Source organism: Polistes dominula, unplaced genomic scaffold (genome assembly GCF_049000335.1).
Source record: "Polistes dominula isolate Pdom_NZ unplaced genomic scaffold, Pdom_raw_medaka contig_33, whole genome shotgun sequence".
NCBI classification, from domain to species: domain Eukaryota; kingdom Metazoa; phylum Arthropoda; class Insecta; order Hymenoptera; family Vespidae; genus Polistes; species Polistes dominula.
The window spans coordinates 2,200,441-2,222,715 of NW_028300998.1; the positions used below are offsets into that span (position 1 = coordinate 2,200,441).

At 26.9% G+C, this 22,275-nt stretch overlaps 3 protein-coding genes across 6 annotated transcripts in view; all 3 read right to left on the reverse strand.

The window, feature by feature from the left end:
• Nucleotides 1-674: 674 nt before the first annotated feature.
• Fatp3 (Fatty acid transport protein 3) lies at nt 675-10,227 on the reverse strand. Its single transcript, XM_015317392.2, has 13 exons — nt 9,884-10,227; nt 4,516-4,666; nt 4,089-4,326; nt 3,540-3,771; nt 3,256-3,457; nt 2,834-3,026; nt 2,585-2,728; nt 2,102-2,239; nt 1,912-1,978; nt 1,723-1,813; nt 1,258-1,411; nt 1,130-1,185; nt 675-1,056 (listed from the first exon to the last, which is right to left on the reverse strand). Exons 1-13 carry the CDS (start codon nt 10,003-10,005, stop codon nt 958-960), a joined length of 1,887 nt encoding a protein of 628 aa, XP_015172878.2. The 5' UTR covers nt 10,006-10,227; the 3' UTR covers nt 675-957.
• Nucleotides 10,228-11,180: 953 nt separating this feature from the next.
• LOC107064579 (vesicle-associated membrane protein 3) lies at nt 11,181-14,243 on the reverse strand. 3 transcript variants are annotated; one of them, XM_015317393.2, is made up of 6 exons: nt 14,049-14,243; nt 13,904-13,953; nt 13,312-13,362; nt 12,842-13,074; nt 12,275-12,353; nt 11,181-11,961 (listed from the first exon to the last, which is right to left on the reverse strand). In XM_015317393.2, the coding sequence occupies exons 1-5, from the start codon at nt 14,112-14,114 to the stop codon at nt 12,316-12,318; spliced, it is 438 nt and encodes a 145-aa protein (XP_015172879.1). In that variant the 5' UTR covers nt 14,115-14,243; the 3' UTR covers nt 11,181-11,961; nt 12,275-12,315. The 3 variants fall into 3 exon arrangements, with proteins under 3 accessions (XP_015172879.1, XP_015172881.1, XP_015172880.1); XM_015317394.2 differs by having other exon boundaries at nt 11,873-12,207; XM_015317395.2 differs by lacking the exon at nt 12,275-12,353.
• Nucleotides 14,244-19,831: 5,588 nt separating this feature from the next.
• Nucleotides 19,832-22,275, reverse strand: part of LOC107064582 (uncharacterized) — a 41,227-nt gene continuing 38,783 nt past the window's right edge. For both annotated transcript variants that reach the window (XM_089173437.1, XM_015317396.2), the window contains exon 9: nt 19,832-20,999. In XM_089173437.1, the coding sequence (XP_089029563.1) occupies nt 20,722-20,999 (278 nt within the window). In that variant the 3' untranslated portion in view covers nt 19,832-20,721. The remainder of the gene's footprint in view (nt 21,000-22,275) is intronic.

Genomic DNA, 22,275 nt, shown 5'->3' on the forward strand with positions numbered 1-22,275 from the left:
TTTACGTATAAAACTCTTAAGTGTTTTCATTGACATTGAGGATCATTAATTCATTATCATTTAATCATCATTAAATCATTTAACTGTTGAAAAACAACTTTTACGTCCTGCGACTTCTTTAGACAAACCTTGTTTCAATAATAAATAAACGTTGATTGGTCAAAGTTAACAGAGAATATAGAATATTTAAAATAAATGTAACAGAGTTACTAATTCATCGATTTTCTTTTCTTATACTTATTAATCTATTACGAAATTTAATATACAAATTTATTAATTATTACAAAATACGGACTTAATAACTAATCAAAGACTGAATTTACAGAATCGAATGAAGATTAAGAATTGACGCTTTTTTGGGACCCTGAACCTTTTCTCCTGGCTTTACAAATCTTTACTTTCTGCTGCATTTACTCCTTAGTATAACCAATCCTTTTTCAGATATTAATAGAAATATTAATCCGTAACAAAGTTAATTGGTTTAAGATATTGCAACAAGTTGGTTACATTATAGGATAATACATCTCAATTTTTTGAACACTTTGCCGGCTGCTGACATGTTAAATTAATTATAAACAGGTCTCATGTTATATCTCATATTTCACGTGTTCAGCCTTCAACAAGGAACGTGGGCATCAAAATAAAAGAAAACGTATTTAGGACGTAGTATCAAATATCTTAAACATATTCTTTAATGGCTTACAAAATATACCAACAACACTTGTTAACAAAAGTTTCCTTCTTATTTTTGGCACGTTCGTCTAATCACTCTGATTGTTCTTCTTTAATAATAAATTTAACAACAAATTTATTGTGCGATTAATTTCTTGAGAGCGTTAAGCTCGACGAGTATTTAAATAATTTGTTGTAATCACTTATCTTCAAATTTCTCGATAATGTTTCGATATAAAAATATGTTCACAATTTATCCCAACAAAAAATAGGGGAAAAAAACTCCTATATCCGAACTTTTTCTTCAAGAATGTTTTTGTATAAATCATCTGTCAGTTTCACGTATGTGCCCGTCCGATCAAGGAAATAAATTGGATCTACGAACTATATGAACAACATTTAATAAATCAAACTTTGTAAAACTGATTATTCAAAAAATAATCGATTCAATGTCTACCTTTGTAATATCAAAACCTTCGGATTGAAGATCCTTCTTCTTCAACTTATAGGTACCTGTTAAAAAGATATTAATAATACAAACAAAATATCTTCAATAAGTTAATTAGATTTTATCACACAAATTACCAGTCATAGGTAGTTTCGAAAGGACACGAACGAAAAGTGGTCGAGCGTAGATAGGAAGAACTTTTTTAACACCATCAGCTAATTCTTTTAAATTTAAAGATCCTTCCGGATCATAAATAGCAGCCATGCCAGCTTTACCTTCATTTCCCGGTACCTGTTAAAATTTTAAAAGACATTTAAACTTATTGTCGTAAAACTCATTGAAAAATGTATGTTATAATGTTTATTTTATTGTTAAACACAGTAGTTTGTGAAATTAATAAAATTTATTTATTAAATGATATATTATAATAAATAATAAATAATAAATAATACATTTTCTTTTGAAATATCGAAACAATTTTTAACTATACCATCAAATGTTATAACGAAAATCATTAATAAAAAAAACAAAACTATATTATTATAAATTACTTAATTACATAAATTTAAGCGGGAAATAAAAATGAAAAATAAATGACTTACTTCGACGCCATAAACGACTGTATCCTTGAGACCTATGACATTACTAACTACTGCTTCAACTTCAGAAGTGGCCACATTTTCTCCACGCCACCTAATTAACAATACAACAATCATTTGAGAAAAAAGTTAATTCAATAAATGTAACAAACATTGAGTATAATAGTTAAACGTTGAAAATACAAAACATGCCTGAACGTGTCACCAGTTCTGTCTTTGAAGTAGAAGTATCCCAATTCATCCATGACCAAAATGTCACCTGTTCGAAAAATGCGGTTAAATCATTGCATAGATGATTTCTCAGAAAGTCGTAAAAAATGACCGCATTTTTTTTTTTTTTTTTTTTTTTTTTTTAATTTTTTGTCTTATTATTTCAACCGACCGGTATTGAAGACACGATCACCCTTTTTGAAGACGTCACGTATGATCTTCTGTTCTGATGCCTTCTTATCGGCGTAACCACTGAAATCATTTACAGCCTTGCGCGGATTTATTTTTCCAACGAAAACACCAGGCTCTCCTAAATCATTTAAAGATAAAAAAAAAAAAAAAAATTAAATTATTTTATCGACAATGAAATTAACAAAATTTGTATCAATAGTTATTGTAGGTAACAATATCTAACTGTAATTTAATTATAATAATTTATATGACATAAAAAAAAAAAAACACATTTTTTTCTCAAATGGATATATTTTACGTGATTTGATTTTTATATATTTTATTTTGAAAATTTTAAAATAAACAAAAATTCAGTCACACACATAATTGCAACAATGATTGCAATTTGAAAAATATGAAATCTTTAAAACGTGACATCAAACATTTCTTAAAATATTAACAAATATTTGTATTTTAAACATACCAGGCTTACAAGGTACACAAAACCCTTCAGGTCCTCTAATTGGTTCTCCAGTTTCTTCATCGACTCTCAACAAGGTAACTGGGTAGAGATTACCAGCAAACCTTGGCACAAATCCAACTGCACCGACTCTATTGTCGATGTTCACTACGATGTAAACACGAATAATAATTCAACATAGTATATCTAATTATACATTGAGTTGCTTCATTAAATTTATCGAGAAAAAAAAACAAATAGAAAATAAATTACCAAGATTCGAGTTTCCTTCCGTAGCACCATAAAATTCACCAATTTGTTTAACGCCAAATCTCTCAACGAAAGGCTTCCAAATTTGTGGCCTTAGACCATTCCCATACATGAGTCTTACTTTATGACTTGTGTCATAGGAACTTGGTGGAACAGTTAAAAGATATCGGCAAATTTCTCCGATGTACTGAGCAATCTGAAAATAAAAATTATTTATTTAATTAATAATATATTATTCCATAAAAAATATAAGTATTGTTTAATATAAAATACTAAAATTTATACCACAACTTATTGATCAATAAAGTTGTAATAAAACTATTCAATTATTTGTATATGCAGTTAAAAACAAATGAAACATTCGTTATCATTCAATTTATATTTTTATATCTATTTTTTTTTTTTTATAATAAAAATATACTTACGGTACATTCATAATGTACGCAATCGGACCAAAATTTGGAGGCACTGAAACGTCTACGAAGAACAACTGTTATTCCTGTAAGCAATGGTTGGCCAGCCCCAATAATACCTCCAGCAGTATGATAAAGAGGTAAAGAATTGTAAATTCGATCATCTGAACGTAGAGCCAGCATGGAATAAACGCCATAAGCCATTAACATATACCTGAAAGAATCCACACACAATTTTTCTATGATATATAATTTCAATTTTTATGAAGAAATATTTCATCAATACTTCAACATACCTGAGATTATTTATAACCGCTGCCTTTGGCATTCCAGTTGTACCAGACGTATAAATATATATCAACTTGTCTCGAGGAGTACCTAAAGCCATTTCTTTGAGAGGAGGTTCTGGATCTAAACTGAGGATTTCTTTGTTTAGATCTATTGCTCCCTCTAATATAGATACATCTTCGTGTTCTGACCATTGAAACAGCATCAATTCTGGTAATTTGTCCTTTATATCACGTACCGCTAAAAAAAAAAGTAAAGCCTAGATTAATTTTATTATCAGTGGTGTCTCTTGTTTCTGATGATTAATTTCAAATGATTTATCTTCCTTAAAAAGTACTTTAACATTATCCTAATTTTGAAATATGTTTTTACATTCTGTCTCAAGTATTTAGAATAAAATAATTATCATTTTAAATACGCTGTTGACATTGTATCACTTAAGCAATATATTTAGTTTTGTTAAAGTTTACCGTTGATCTTTTGAATGGTTTGATAAAATATATTAAAAGTTTTCAAATTATAAAGTATTCAATTAATTAAAAAGAAAAGTTTCTTACCGTCTTTAAGTTCAGAACCAAAGATGAGAGCCTTGCAGTTTGCTGTTTTAATGCTATGGATTAAAACTTCTTGTCGAAGATTGGTGTTGATAAGAGCACCGACGAAACCGACCTTGCTAAGACCCAACCAAGTTCCAATGTATTCCGGACGACCTTCCATAACTAAAGCTATGCTATCCCCCCGTGAAAGTGATCGCGTGTGAAAATAACTTCCTATTCTGTTGCTGAATTCTTCGAGCTATAAATATGACGAGAATAAAATTTGGTTATTATTTTTTGGTTTTTTTTTTTTTGGTAGAAAATTTGTCTTCGTGATCTCACTTCGATATATTTTATTTTGAAATCATATAATTAACAAAAAAAAAGGAAAAGATAATTAAATATTATTTGTAGAATATATTAATTGAAAAAATTAATAAATCTTTACCTGCCGATAGGTCCATTCTTTATCCTCGAAAATGTATGCTACTTTTTCAGGATGACGTTCAGTCAATCTTGAAAATACCCTTGCTACTGTAAAACCTCGAGTCTCCCACCACCATAAGAGTATATTCACTCGTATAAATCTAATGGCACCTCTGAAAACAAACAAACAAACAAACAAAAAATATATAATATAATATAAAATTAAATATTATATACAATATCATGATGAAAAATGTTAAAAACATCAATCAAATCCAGCAAATATAATTAATCTTCATATAACAATCGATTTCCTTAATCGATTACAATATCGTAAATTTGTATTGTCTAAGGATATTACATAGTTTGTTATTTCTAAAGAAATGTGTTAGTCGTGCAAACTAGATCACGATCATAAATAATTCATCTATCAATTGAATTCATTCTTGGTCTTGTAGAGACTCCATTGTGTTCTACAAAAAATGGGGTGAGAAAACGAGCGAATCACGGTCACGAACACGAGTCCTGAATACACTTCTTCGTGCTAGCTAGCACGACATCTTATCCTATCGATGTAAATTGATTAATTTCATAAAGAACACGTGCGTGCATGGTTATCAGACCTACATGTATGAAAGCTCTCTGAGAATAGTTTTTTTTCTTTTTTTTTTTTTTCACCGAGATAGTTAGACTATGAAAGGAACAAATCCATTTAAAAGAATTTTTATTCATTACAAAACTAATAAATATATATATATATATATATGAGTTTAGTTTTATAATTATATATATTTGAACTATTATTTTATAATACTTAAATGTATTATTTGTAAATTCTAATTAAAATTAAGATGCATAATTATGTAACGTATAATTACATATATACATTTTTATTAATAACTCATGTCTATTCGTTTGGCAAACATTAATATTTAATTAGCAATATAATATTTATCTCTCTTTCACTAGCACGAAGAAAAGCCGATGTTTTTCTTGAAGTCATGCATAGAAAGGATCATTGTGAATTGTTAGGAATGATTAAGGCCATCATATGCATTCCACGCTTCTTTAATTAACGTTCCTTCCTGCTCGGCATACTCGCTCATTTACTCCTTCCTCTTATTACGTACAATAATTTGAAATGAAACGAAAAACATAAGAATAAGAATGTTAAGATAAATTTCATCTGATTACTATAATATTTTTCTCAAATTAGTTTCAAGAACAATATAAAATATTAATGTGACTAATTAACATATCATTTAATTAATTCATTTGTTATCTTTATTACGAAACAAATGAAAACTTGTTTTTTTATGTGTTAGGAAAATACTGTATTGTTTTTTTTCTTCTTCTTTTTTTCTTATGAAATAATTTATTACATAAAGAAATGGTTACGTTTATTTAAAATATTACAAATTTTTACGATGAAAATGAAAAATTACTTTGTCTTTGTTAGCAAGCTCGTTCCTATCAGTCGACACTCGTCACAGTTCCCCTACCAGTTAAACTACGTATATTCGCAATGATTAAATAGAACCGAATGAGATAACGAATAACATGGTGGAGAGTAAATTTCTTCGTTGAATCCTCGTTGTGTACTTGAAACTTAGTTATTACAAATATTATTAATGTTATATTTGCACAGATGTATAAAATTTGTGATAAATATCTTTAGAAATGTCGTATCTATTAGAATCTTTGTGGTTAAAAACGAGTTTTCCTGTCTGGAACAAGTTACGTTCAACGAGATGCAATAAAACCGTCAATGTCAACTGAAGCTTAACGTATCAATATGTGTACGTGTGTGTGTGTGTGTGTGTATGTATATATTTAGTGTATAAGAAACGTCTATTACGTTCAAGTACGCTTATTTGAAATAAAATTTTAAAAGACAACCTGTATTTTATTATTATTTATTCTTACACGCAAACATTATTTTTGCAATGTAAAAATATCCTTTTCATTAATCTATTATTATCGACTATTAACGATCAGTTCATCCACCGGAAGTACTTAAATTTTCGATGCACCCTAACGTTTTCATGACAATAAATGGGATCAAAGTCTAATCGCATCATAAATGCGACCATGTGATATGACGATCCATCAACCAGTTGCGAATACTTCCGATGATATTATTTGGAATAACGGATTAGAAATCGACGCTCTAATATTTTTTAAATAATTGAAGTGTTTAGATTTTCATTAATTAGATTTATACAATTGTATATATATATATGTATATGTTTATGTATATATACATGTACTTACATTTTCTGACAACTCGAAATAAAAAGAAAAGTATCGTACGATAGAAGTTAGCCATTGACGATTGCTGAAGCATTTATCCTGCTCGTTAGCAATAATCGTTAGTCACACAAGAAGACTCAACACTTAGTCAATCTGCCTCACTTACTGCTCGTTCGTTAATATCAACGTGCGTCGATAGGGACTAGACTTTACTAACAGTAAAAGCGTACTGGATATGCCTAACAAGTTACTACTCCTTAAAATACAAAAATCTACAAGACCAAACAAATGAACTACGGATTGAAATATTTATAAAAAAAAAAAAAAAAAAAAAAATGCATTTCAATATCTATAGCATTCGTCGAAAATAAATAATTCATATATAATACAAAGGTATACCATGAGAATATGAATAAATTTACATTACTTCTTTTAAGCATACAAATTGATAATGATAAAAAAAATGTAAAATTAATAATAATACTTATTTTGTATTTAATGCAAAAATATAAAAAACAATGATAAGGATAAAAATAAAATAAAAATTATAGTACAGGAGCGCAATATATTATGTTAAATAGTTTTCGAATACGAATATAATTGATTAACTTTATTCGATTAAACGTATTAAACGGAGATTTGAGTTCGTACCAAAAATGTAATAACTTAACATTGCGATTCGACCTATCGAATATGATTGATTGACCTTAGACACATATATAATACAATCGGTGCATTTTATACGTGCATATAGGATCAGCAACGCCTCCAGCATAATAATTAAGCTCAATGACCCCAACTTTATCGAGGTCAAGTGAGTTGCAACGAACTCCGTCAGTTCGATCTACGTTAGTAAGTACATGAAATTCTTTCCTTATAAATTATCATTAGATAAGATAGATTCATATACTATGACGAAATAACATTTGTAATATTCAATAAATAGAAAAAAAAAAAATAGAAAATAAATAAAATGAAAACTAATAAATGGAATAATAGGATATAAAATGTTTTTTTACACCTCAAGGTATAATTAAGAAAAATTATTATAATTAGATGATTAATGTCAGACGATTTTGCAATAGGAAGTTTCATAAAAATTAAAACAAAATTATACACACTTAAGTTACGTAATTAAGTTATTAAACCGTAATTAAGTTATATAAGTATTTTTATAAATTTGTCAACATTTCTAAAACATCTTTTAACAAATATCAAAATTAATTCAATTGAAATTTTGAAATTATTTTCACGAAAACAGTACCAACCAATAACAATTATAATGACAATTTTATTTACATTAACAATGAAATATTAAATTTACAAACGAATCAATCAAATTTTGTCTCTATGTATTTACATCGAAATTGTATAGGTGAATATTATGATAATTCACAAATAGCATACAAAATCAAGCATATAATTGTATTACACATTTTGTTAAAATTAAATCAAAACACTTTGGCAGCTTAGCACAAAAGTAGAAATTATTACAGGCCATTAATCATGCGTGAAAAGCTTTTTCTAAGTTATATATAGCGAAGCGAGTAATTGTCTTTGATCTTATTAGTTGACTAACAAAATAATCAATCTTAAATCGATACTATAAACACAATGTATACATAATAATTATAAAAAGAAAATATCAAAATTTGTAAATTATTCATGAATATTTAATAACAGTCGTATAAATACGTATTTGTGTACATGTTATAATAATGATATTTTAAAAAAAAGAAATTTTATACAACGAACAACAAAATATGTAGACAGATACTGTGACGTTCATAGATAAAAGACTACAAACATAAATTATCTCTTGATATTCATCTTTATGTGCACATTTTAATATTAATTAATTCTTAACGAATGAATGCCGCAATACAGAAAGCATGACGTAATAATTTAGAAAATCTATCAAGTTTTGCATGAATTTTTACATTACAATGAATGCAATTGTTTCTCGATGCATTCTGGTGCGTTCCTCTTCGAGCATTAAGCGAAAAAATAAAAATTTTTAAACGTTTAATAAAGTTCATTGATTTTTTTGACGAGACACGTAATTATTGCGATAATTATATCAAAAAAAACCTGTATGCACATACGGGATTGTTGAAAGTTGTATCAAAATATATAAAAATTTAAGTAATTTTGTATAGATTAAATGTAAATCCATAATAAAAAAAATATATTTTTTAATTTATACATGTCTAAATATTACATACATATATACATATTGGTTTATTTCAAATCTGATTATTTTTCTTTAATTTACACTTTAGTATCTTTTTATATAAATAAATCTGTGTATTTATATACTACTTATTACTACTAAAAATTTCCAAAAAATCTAATAAAACAAAATTAATTATGCACTTTATCTTGCTCTGGAAATAAAGCACCTAAATATCTTAAAAATCCGTCAATCTACAGATCATTATTTCGATTACAGATATTATATTGCAATAAACTGCGCTCGTTCGTTAAGGATTAAACTGTATTATCGGCTTAATTACGTATTCATGTAATTATAAATAAACACGTCGGAACATTCTAAGTATACAAAATGTTCCAAAGGTTGTTCTCTGAAGGAGTCACAAGTTCATATTAATTAATCTTGATTGAAATGATCGATATATTATTCACACAATTGAAATGTATTTCAGCAAATTATTGAAAAGTTCGAAGTCCAAGATGATCGAAGATAATGTAAACAACGAGTAATTAACACGTGACGGATATGACAAAATATATATTGTAAAAAGAAAAATTATATATCGACATAAAACGTAAGTGTGCTTCAAACGTATGAACAAAAGATTTTTTCTACATAATATTATTAATATAATAATATGGTTTTTATGATAGAATAAACTCGATATGCAAACACGTTTTATAAATAACAATTTGAAACAAATTGAAAATATTTGTGCTCTTTAAATGCTCACTTAAAACAAATAACATAGTTCTTACAAATAATAATAATAATAATAATAGAGTAACATGCATTGATAATAAAAAAAAGCTCATTTACAAACACGTTCAATGCCAAAAAATAAAAAAACAAAAGTATAGGAAAAATAGGTGATTTACATGAGACGGAAAGAGAAAGAACAAAAATAGAATAAAATACTCACAAAATATCTCTAGGTGCAGTTTTGTAAAGCACATAAATGAAACGCCATCGTCCTCCTGTCAGAAAAAAACCTCCAATAGCGATGCTCGCCGCAGCGACGAGTATCTGTTCAAATGCTGACATGCTTTTGTAATATCGAACGGCCGTTCTTCTTAAGTTCCCTCCTGCAACTGTTCTCTCTTCTCTCTCTCGATAGATCCTAACGCTCTACGGCGCATGCAGATTTTCAAAGAATCAAAACGCTTTTTTGTACTCTTCCTTTTCCTATCCCCCTTATTTATGCGTAAAATTATAACGAGAGATGAAAAAAAAAAAAACACAAAAAAAAAACTAAATAACTATAATAATAATAATAATACTAATAATAAACGAAAAAAAAATAAAAAAATAAAGAAACTACACAATGTTCACGATAACGCACACTGTTCAGAAAAAAATTCAAAGTATACAATATATTAAGTTAATACAAAGAATGATTAATTATATTAGATCGTTCGATTGGATGACGATTTAAATTGTGTTTTTCTTCTCTTTTTAAATAATTTTACTTTCTGTTTTCTTTTTCTCTAAGCTCGACCGGCAGAAGTTATAACGAACGAGTTAACCGGCAGCCGAGCGACGACTAGTTCGTAACGTTCAAGTTACATCTACGTATCTATATCTTTCTCCCTCTTTCTATTGCACTTGGCTTCACCAACTCATATACGATCTAAGTGCCCATTATAGCAGGATATTGCTGTAACCGACGTCGTAGAAAAGAATGCAATTTTTTAACACTCTGATGATTAATTCTCATCATTCTCGTTCAAAGATCTCTTTTTCTTTGACGAGTCGAACAAACCGATACAAGACACTTTGCTTTGTACACTTTTTTGTCTCATTTGTTTTTGTTTTAAACTATTTTTATTTATTTTGTTTATATTTCGTTATAAAAACAAAATCGTCAGAATTAACCAACCTTTTGTGCGTTATCAAAAATAAACAAAATAAATTACCATTTGTTTATTTCTGCATAATCAATGATAATTGGCATATGTATAGAATTGAGCACCTTATAAATAATAACACGGTTATTGCATTGGACTTTAAACATTTTGTAAATTTTAGATTATATACCATTTGTATCGAAAATTTTTGTTTGTCTCATAACGATAAGGATAGACAAAAAAAACAACTGGTACGAAATATGACGATTAGATTATTAGAAAATTGAAATTTATATCTAGACATATTATATTGATCGTAATTACGATTTTATTTTTAACACGACAAATATATTTAATATTATATAACAAATGTATGTGTAAAAGAATATATTTATATTTATATGTAAATTTATACAAGCTTATAATTAAATCACTTCGCGATTATATAATATTCCAGAGATGCTTTCCTACTGTTGATTACCATCAGTTCGCGCTAATTGTTTAATGTTAATATTATGGTTCACGCGAACTATTAATAATAAGCAACAAACATAAAATAAATTTACTTTTCTAATATTTTTAGTGCAAATTTATATAAAATATAATTGTTAATTTGATAGTTACAATGTACGACTATTTTTCTTCTTTCTATAAAATTCTATAAATAATTAGCACCATTTACAAACACTTATATAGAATTAAATTAACTTATCATAGAAATATATTAATTAATTGAAATAATTTGAAAATTTGATCTAACTACCATTTTATAAAGTTTCAAAGTATTTCTTTATCAATAATTATAATTCTTTTGTTTAGTTCAATTGTTATATGGTTATTGTATTACTAATAAATTGCGGATTTGTTAAAAATTGCATAAAGTAAGTTTCATTATCATATATATGAATATTATCGAGTTGGTCTGTCACTTTAACGAATCACAATATTTTAACAAGAAATATTAATATTTAAAATATAAACTAAAATGTAAGAAAATAATTTGACTGTAAATCGGTTGACAAATTTTAGGAAAGCATCGCTGTAATAATACTCCACGAAAGAAAGGTACAAAGACAAGGTCTGTGCTTGTGACATCGACTGGTTGCACGTTCTTCAAGGTATCAAGGTCACCAATACTTGACAATAACAGATACTGCAAAAAAAAATAATAAATGAACAAAAATAAAGTATCGTATATTATTATAAGTGTTTAAAAATGAATGAGTCAATGTTGAATATAATCGAAAGGAACAAGCATTAAAGTGTATAGTAAAAAGGCAATGGCATTTTATAGCATAAATATGATTATCGCAGAAGACAATTTTTTTCATTTAAAATGATGAAAAAGTATTTTATCTTTCGTGCTAATACTAAAATATATCGCCGAGTCGATACGAGCCTGTAAATAAAAGATTGTAGATAATACGTATGATTAAAAACAAGAGATAAGTTAAACTCGCATGTACCTTCAATTTGAGGAATGAAATACCATTCTATAGGACGTTTGCTATCTGAGAACCAGGAAAAGCGCCAAGATGTCCACAACTGAAAACGATACGCGGGAAATGGATCTAGTAAGTGATTCTTAATGAGAATGACAAAAAGGAGCTAAAGGACAAAAGTAAATCTTTTCTTTCTTACAAAGGGAGGCTGGAGTAATTTTTATCAAATTTTACACATTTGCTTGCACAATCCATGAAAATATACATTGTAGGTTTTAACAAATCGAGATTTTGTTTTATTAAAAAATACAATGTATATTCTTATAGACCACTACAAACAAGTGTGAAAAATTCGAAAAAAAAAAAAAAATCAGACTCTCACGCAATCCAGCTTTCTCTTGTAAAAAGTTCAACTCACGAGAGTTATTCATACCAAATAAAAAGTAATACTACTATAGCAAAGCTAATTATAGAATTTTTTAACACAATTATGCAAACACGCGAATTTATAAAAAAAAAAAAAAAATCAAGAATAAAGATCATGCAATTCATATGTTTGTGTTTAATATAATCATGACACATTGATCATACCAAAGATAAAGAAAATAATGGTCAGGATAATGGTGACAATAAAAATCCGTGATTTCAAGTTCTGCAGCCACATCTTTCGTTGAGCTTTATTTGCTGCTTCTCTGAATTGGTTACTAGTCATGGACAATCGATCACTCGCATCTTGTAAATCCTCTAACTTTTCTCCACGTTCCATGACTTTCTTTACATTGTCCCGCATCACATTTGTCACATCTTCAATTTGGATTTTGACACTAAACAACAATATTAAATACACTTGTGTTAATTAATGAACTTTGGTGTTATATTTTATGCTATATAAATTACTTTGATATATCCGTGATTTATTTGTCTCATTGCACATTCTTGAAAGATTAATGTTAGAATAATTCTGAACAATTTCTACAATTTAAATTTCTACTTAAATTGTAAGCACAAAATCAGTATGGTAATATTTAAATATAAATAAAAAAAACTACATATATATTTACCTATCCATTTTCCCATCGACTCTGCCATTTCCATTTGAAGTACTCGGCCGGCTGAAATCAAACATCAAACATAATGGGAGGATAAAAGTATATTTTATGGCTTCATCATTTTCATGATCATAATAAACCTCCGGTATTGGAAATCGATATACCAATCAGTTCTTCATGGCTCTATTAGAAAATAATATAAAAATGATTAAAAAGAATAGAATAATAGAAAAAGAGAATGATCCAAGATTGCTAAAATGATTTCATATTAAGAAATATTATATGAGCTATTCACAGTCCAAATTAGTTAACTCAACTTTCAGAATTTCTTTGAATTTCATTATCAATGTGTTTGATCAATACATAACTTTTTCAAATAACTAAATTAAATAATATTAATGATAAATGTTAAGCAAATACTAAACCCTTAAAATAAATTACTTATTTGAGTTTAATATTTAAATTGAATGATAACAATTGTTATGAAAGTTGAATGATAAATCATGAAACAATCTTTTTTCTACTTTTTGTTGAAGAAATATGAGTTAATTAATTTAGCAAATGAATTGGTCTCATATTATCCATAGAATTTCCAACGACTTACTTAAATATCATATCCTCATCGGGTTCACTGTCATGTTCCAGGAGTGTCTCCTACAAATGAATGTTTTATACAAGTTAACTTCACAAATGTCATTAACATTCATGGTGCATTATTTTAAACGCCATACGTCAAAATGCATACTAACTTTTTCATCTTTGTCTGCAGATTCGATGTCCTTTCTGGATAATTCACTTTTTCCTATGGTAGCCATGTATCTTAAATAGTGTATTAAAACTTAACAAATATAAAGATAATTATGAAATACTTTCAATAATAGACACAATTTTCACGTTAGACTTTTTGCCAAACATGTAAGCAGCCATATTGTCAAACTCTAATTACAGTTATCGACTCGATCTTTACATTCGTTTGATTAATCGACCGGAAGATGGTGCTACTTGCGACCTTTGGACGACACAATCGATCGAAAACTAGTGAGATATGTATCGATAGTTTAAAAAACTCGTACTTTATTCAAAATTATATACATATTATTCTTTTAAAATTAATTTACAACACATTTCTTATCCATATTTAAGTTTTTACAAATAAATTTGAAGTAGATCATAAAATTTGTTTGATAGTTTGACCGACAGATGGTACTACCAGTGATCTTCGATACACACGATCAATCGAAAATTAGCGCGAGAAATATCGATCTTTCAAAAATTATTCGAACAAATATTATTTCGAAATAGTTTATATGCATATTATTATATTTGTACAGTTTTTTGTTTATTTTTTGTTTTGTTTTTGTTTAAATTAATTTTAAATATACTTTTATAATATACAAATTTACACCTTTTCACGAAAACCTGTACCCAATAAAAAATAACTATGTCAATTGGAAGGGAAGATTTCCAGAAAAAAAAAAACAAACTTCATTGAAAAGTATTCTTCGCTAAATCAAAAAACTTCTAACCGTTAGGATGAAAATACTGACGTTTTTCACAAAGAACCGACAACGATCCGATCCGACAGTTGACGTTTGAAATTGCGTGTTCCTTTATTCCAGATAGCTATTGTGATGTACTGTAACTAGGAAAAAAAAAAAAAAAAAAAAAGATGCTTGAGAAAGTTTTGAGCGTATATAGAAAACGATTAAATAAAAGGAAAAACTGTTTCAAAAAGAAATAATATCATAGAAATGCGTTTTACGATTTTAAATTGAGACTCGAAATGGGAGAAAGATATTAGGTAAAAATATAATCTATAAAAGAAATCAAAACAAAAAATAAAGTTTATATACTAGAAAATAAATTAAAGGATTACAAAATAAGAAATGTTATCAAACAATTTCAAAGAGACAACAAAAATACAGAAAATAAATAATGGAAAAGAGAAAATTTATTAGAAAGGAAGAAAAAAAGGATAGAACAACAACAACAACAACAAAATCAAAAGGATGAACGTTTGTTTGGTGGGACACGGGAGAAAAGATATATCAAGTCTCGAAATTTATTACTACATTTCGCGCATGAGAAAAGTCTTTTTAATCACAATAGCTTTTTTTTAGCCCCTTATAAATCCTTTCGCTCTTGTACCATCTCATTCTCGTAGTTTCCCCTTTCTAAAGTTAACATAAGCCAATATCGAACCCTATCGAAAAGCCTTCTTTTCAAATAAAGAAGAATAATGATGGAGAATATATCTTTGAAATGGAGAACGATCGAAAATTGTCCAAAGTCAATACCTTTTGATAGAAAAAAAAAGAAAAAAAAAAAAACCGTAACGTTTTTCTAGATAATCGTAAATGATAACACGAAATGATGTCATACGAACTAAACGCATCCATTTTCATTTGAAGATAGTCAATAGTAGTTACACGAAAAAAAAATCGATGACCATGCATGTTTTTTTTTTTCTTTTTTTTTTTTTCAATTTCCGAAGTCGTTCATACATTCATTTTTCACACGTAAACGAAATAATCGTAAATTGTTCCTTTTTCTTTTTTTTTTTTTTTATCTTGCAACAGTAACTCATTGTCAACTCTACTAATTCAAAACTGTTGCATAACAATTGTCGAGAGACACGTAAATTTGATTTGATTTGATTTTTTTTTTTTTTAACCATCTACAGATATATGAAAGTATTTCAATATTTATATACTTGCATACATTCTATGTAAATAAAAAATAACCATAACCATATTATATTGTTTTTTATTTGTTGTGTAGTAAACATTTATGTTAGATTATCTTTACAGATAGTCGATAAAATACGAACGATCAAAATTTCATTGTCGTGTTTTAAAAGATATCGAGAATTGTAGGTTTTCCAGAGAGGAAGTTAGAATTATTCTTTTTTTTTGTTTTTTGTTTGTTTTGTTTTATTCTTATATCAAAAATTAAACGTACAACCATCAAGAGATCGCATTTTATAACTACCATGATAAATCTCTTTCGTTTTGCAGAATTATTTTGCATTTGCATTGCCATCTATTATAAAAACATCTTTTAAATATAATTCTCTCTCAAAAGAAAAAAAGACAACAAAAAAAAAAGAAAATCATCCATTTTCATCTCTTTTCACATTCTTTCCTATTTTACTCCAGACAAACAAAAAAAGAAAGAATTAAATTATTTTATAAATTTACGACGATAATTAAAGCAGTCCGTTAATAATTTATTATTTTTTATTAATTAATATAAACAAGAGGATAGAGATAGAAAAATACATCAGTCTGACAATTTTCAAAATACATATGATTTTCTTCGACATATTTGGTATAATCTGTCAAATTGTAATTGTGCGAACGACACATTCTTTTTGTATTTTTGTTTTTTTAACTTATTTAATGCATTAATTTACGTAATACGAAAGTAGCAAAAAAAAAAGAAAAATACAAAACAGGATAAAAACAATAGAGAAAATAAGAGGAAAAAAAATTTTGAGAAAACTTACTGTACTTAGCTCGTGCTTACAGAACAATTGATAATTGATTAATAGACAAAACATCGAAATTGTTACGTTCGAGCATACATTAAATACATTATGTTTTACGTCATACAAATGCAAATAATAGGAGACAATTATGCTTGTCTAATCATTATGCCTATTGTTTTACGATTGCACGATGTTATGACGACGCTTGAATTAGAATCAAGTACGAACATAACGCACATACACACACATACACACACACACACACACATATGCATGCAAGAACACGCATAAGCATACACACAAACACACGAATATTTCATTTTCCTCTTTTCCTTTCCTTTTTCTTTTGTGATTGCTAAATGATGATGATTTCATTAAAATACTTGTTACTATATCATCCTAATGATAATATTTTGTCCTTTTAAACACCATCAAGATAATTCTAATTCACGTTAACTGTATATTAAATATTCATCTTGAACTTCGGAGAGCGAAGTAAAGATACTCATTTAAATGTTACGTTTCATCGAGTAATAATAATTGACGAAACCGAACGATTGGGGACTAATTTCATCTACATTTTCTTGGAATATGATCAAAATTAAAGGTCAAATTCAAACGAAAGGTATGTCTTTTCGACAAATTTATTTATATGCACACACTTTCGTATTTTCTTACTTTTTTTCTATTAATTAATTAATTAATTAATTAGAAATTAATAATTAGATGAATGATTAAACAGAAATTAATTTTCTATTAATTCATTACTTAATTAATTTTAATTTTTTTTTTTTTTAGAAATATTTAAATCTTATTTACTTGTGCACACTTAATCATTATTTATAATGATTATGATATCATTTTTAATTTATAAGAAAAAAAGACGAAATATACTTTACAACATGAAAACGAAAAGTTAGCGAAAGAGCGAAAGATATCATCAAATTTTTTACTCTTTTTGTATTTTTTTTTCTTTTCTTTTCTTTTCTTTTTTTTACACAGACATAATTAAACTTATTGATTATTTGTTATTACTAATGTCAAAAATTCAACAATAAGGATGGAAATTTGATACTATGTTTATAATGTTTTCATTGTTATTTAAAATCTACGCGAATATAATTTTCATACTTTTAAGTCTATATTAATTTTGCTCACACTTATCTATTGAATGTTTCATTAAATGTACGAACATATATATCATATGCTATTAATTACTATTACTATTATTATTATTATTATTATTATTATTATTATTATTATTATTAGTATTATATTCAATTACGAAAAGCAAAGACGACCAGCGTCACACTTTGATAGACGAATCCAGCGTCCAATCGATTGATAAATCATTCGAGTTTTTCAAATCGTGGCAGTTTGATAAAATTTTATCTCATTTTTAATTAAGTACATTTTATAATAATTATTGCTAAATGATCCTCCTTTGCGAAAATCCTTTAATCCATTTGCATCGTAGCTATAAATATCTAATTAACTTTATAAATCAGAATTACTCGAATGATAAACGATTTGCATCAACGTACATTTAAATATTTTAATTTATAAAATTTAAATATATTTACAAAAAAAAATTCTATTTAATTTAGAAATATCTAGCCAAACGTTACCAACGTGTCTAAAAATATCTGAACATTCAATTAAAAGATCAAATTTATTAGCAATGAATAATTAACAGTTCTAATATTTTTCAGATTATTTCGCATTTGATAATAAGTGAATTTTTGTTCTTCAATTATTCTACTTTCAATAATGCAAATGGATTTTAATCAATATTATATTACACAGAGGACAAGGTTATCTTATTGAAATATTATTTTAGTGAAAGAGAATTTTTAAAGAAGGAAAGAACTTATATATATATATATATATAATATATATTTAGAACGAAAATTAGAAAGATCTAAACGAATTTGAAAATATTGATTGTCCTTTGATATAACATTTTGATTTAACGAACAATAATACAATTAATTAATTTTACAATATATATATATATATATATATATTGTACATTGAACCTTTAAATTTATTTATTATGAGAAGATATGTGGATCAGAGAGGACATATTTATATTTATTAAACATTTTCATTAATAAAATCTATCGACAAGAATATGATATGTTATAAGATATAAATATATTTTTAAAAATATCTATATATTTATAATATATTATATATATATATATAAACGTAAAAGAGATATATATACTCTTAAATATCTAAAAAGATGTAGAAAGAATATATTTTAATACTGTTACTTTTCAAATATTATTTCTATTATCGAACAAATTCTCGTTAGAATATTTACATGAACCTGTGTTCGATAAAACGCAAATAGGAAGGTAAATGCTATGTGAGAGAGATAAAGAGAAAGAAAGAGAGGAATAATGACAAAAAAGACACGTGTCGCTAATTAGCATCTAATAAATAATCAAATCTCTGCACTGTAGACAAACAGCAAGCCAGATTTTCCGGCTCAGCCATTTGTGTAACATTCAAATGAAGGATTTCTAGGACCATTCATCTTAATTCTAATTTTGAATTTAGATACCAATTCAACGTAGACAAACGCATGTACCCATACACACAGACACATACATTATCATGTTCGCAATTTAAAATGATGAGTGCTACTTGAATATCTAAACGTCGACAAACTTAAAGTTATTAGATAAATATATATGTTACTATTAAAGTATATAACTGTCATTGTCAGTTAATTCATGAAAAGCCTAAATCTTAACAATTATATGAAATAACTAAGCGATTTAGGAAAAGAATTTTAAAAAAATTCTATTATACATTTAAACTAGTTGTTTTGAGAAATAACTAAATGAAATGTGAACTAATGAGAGGCGAGTAGTTAAAGTATGAAATAGAAATCTGATTTGTCTTTAAAATATGCTAATTCTTCTTTTAGTCTTACTGTTTTATTGAGAATCTAATTTAAGAATCAAATTTTAATTGTATACTTTAACTACTTACCTTTCTTCAATTCTTATATTAACTTGGTGAAATATATCATTCTGCCTTCTCTCATACTTTAACAGGTTAGTATAATTATTTTATGATTTAGCTGATTATTTTATGAATTAAACGATTTCACATTTTAACATTAATAAATTAATATGTATATATTTAGTTACCATTCACAGTCGTCGAATTTGATAGCTTTTTGAATTATAACATATCACATTATGTCATTAAAACCAATTTCTTTATTTTAATTTTAATTTTGATAAAGAGCAAGTGTATCATAGTATTTATTTATTATAATAAAGTATTTATATAGTTATTTATGATATATTGAAAAGAATAAGCGCAAGAAAAAGAAAGAGAGAAAGAGAAAAAGGGAGAGAGAGAGAGAGAAAAGTAGAAAAATGATTTTAATCGAATATTACAAATTTTAATAATCAATACGAATGAAAGTTATTATCAACATTCCTCTCGATGAACAAATAGTGTATAGAAAAAAAAAAAGAAAATTATCGAATTAAAATTTATAGTACCTGTTATACATATAGTACTGTTATACAAATTGACATTGAATGTTTCATTACTTTTTGTAATATTATTCGACGATAGCTTGGCTAATTAAACCGTACTGAGGCATACGTAGATTGTGTATCTCATCTCATATACGGCGTATATATATATATATATTATTCGATATGAAAATCATTAACGATAATGGGGATCAAATATCTCGTCCTAGAAGTTATCTCATTTTATTATAAAAAAATATAGAGGTAGGTAAGTGAGTACTTATATTATTGGTTATCGAATGGTATAAAATTAACTTATGAATATCTAAAAGTCAAAATAAGAAATAAATCAAAACTTTTACTCTTGTAACAAAACGAAAGACAATTTTCTTCTTCATAAACTTCATTCCTTGATGATTTATCTCCTTAAAGAACGTGAAGATTTTCGCAGCTCTTACTTTTGCTATCGTTCAAACACATTTTGTTCAGTATTTCCCTTGCGAGATTGAGACTGTAAATAGTTTTACTGCCATGTAACTTTGACATTTTTCCTTTGCTACATTGACGCCTTAGCTTTTTATCACGACTCTCACGTAGACGAATTTGTTTTAATACACCAACCAGAAGCTCGTCAACGTTGTGCTTTATTCCACTCGAAGTTTCGATGAATTTGCATTCGCGAGACATCGCCAGTTGTTTTCCCTCTTTAACAAACAACAATTTGACCAATTTATAATATATAATAATAAAGTATTATTTTTCTTTTACTTGTTTCTTATTTTTTTTTTTATTTCACTTTTCTCTTTTTTTTTCCTAAATCCTTTACATCCTCTTTTTCCCCATGTAAAATAATCGAACATTCGTAATGTCGTTCTATGAAAGATCTTTATCCTCAAGAATCTTTTAATTATCTCGACCCACAAGTGAAAGTGCCGATATTATCTCGGAGAGTTCGAATTCTATGGAATTCGAACTACTCTCATCTTCTACGAAATTACGACGATGTTCTTCCTTTTATTACATGGTCTCCCGACAAACTACTTCCTAATTAATTCACTCATATTTAATAACTTCATTAATTTCATAATCTTGTCCTTGTAAACTTTTCTTATGATTTATTCGCAAGGGTAGCAGCAGAATATGGGAAAAAGAAAAAGAAGAGTTTACTGTATATATGTATTTGTATGTGCGTGTGTTTTTATATATGTATTCGCAACATCTTGCAAAATATCTTTGACTTCTTAGAGTACCTCGCGTCTTTGTAACGTCAATGATTTTAACTTAAGTAATAACACTTCACAATATTTATTTCTATAATAATTAGCTTACGTTTTTAAAAATGAAAAAGTTGACGAATTTCTAGAAATTCTATTTACCCATATAACCGTCAAGACCAATGCATTCACGTGAATTTCATGCTTATTACGATTACTATTTCTTCCATCTAATTAGTATTAAGTCAGTTAATTGAGTCCACAAACTTTCACAAAAGATTCAATGAATTCAATTTCCCTCGAAAACCAAGCTAAAGGAATCCTATCTTAAGATAATTCGTCCTTCCATTCTTTCTTCTGTTAATGAGGCATGGTTTTCATTTAATCTTTAAGAAAGAACTTCTTAAATTTCTGACGAGAAAATGCCACCTTAATACGTTTTAAAAACTTCTCTTGATATTTTCTACTAATTGTAAGGTTAATTCATAAATTTTAGTTCAGTCTCATTGGACTTATTGTTAGTACACTGTCATAATTACCAATACATATTAAAATATAAATAATTATAATATAAAATAAATTATTAAAGTTAATTTTTTTTATTTAATTCACTGACATTATTACCAGTACCCATTTATACATTTATTTGATGCAAGATGTCTAAGGTTTTTATCGTACAAACATTGTAAGCGTATTCTATGCTTATAAATAAAGAACAAATGTTATATAAACATATATTATTTAAAAGTTATAACATTAATAGTAT

Coding starts and splice junctions, on each gene's coding strand:
- Fatp3 (XM_015317392.2), bottom strand. CDS start 10,005: ATGTCAGCATTTGAACAGATACTCGTCGCTGCGGCGAGCATCGCTATT. Junction 4,327..4,515: donor AAGAATGGACCTATCGGCAG/GTAAAGATTTAT, acceptor TCATATTTATAG/CTCGAAGAATTCAGCAACAG. Junction 3,458..3,539: donor GCGGTTATAAATAATCTCAG/GTATGTTGAAGT, acceptor GGATTCTTTCAG/GTATATGTTAATGGCTTATG.
- LOC107064579 (XM_015317393.2), bottom strand. CDS start 14,114: ATGGCTACCATAGGAAAAAGTGAATTATCCAGAAAGGACATCGAATCT. Junction 13,954..14,048: donor CTGCAGACAAAGATGAAAAA/GTTAGTATGCAT, acceptor ATTCATTTGTAG/GAGACACTCCTGGAACATGA. Junction 13,363..13,903: donor GATGAGGATATGATATTTAA/GTAAGTCGTTGG, acceptor GTTTGATTTCAG/CCGGCCGAGTACTTCAAATG.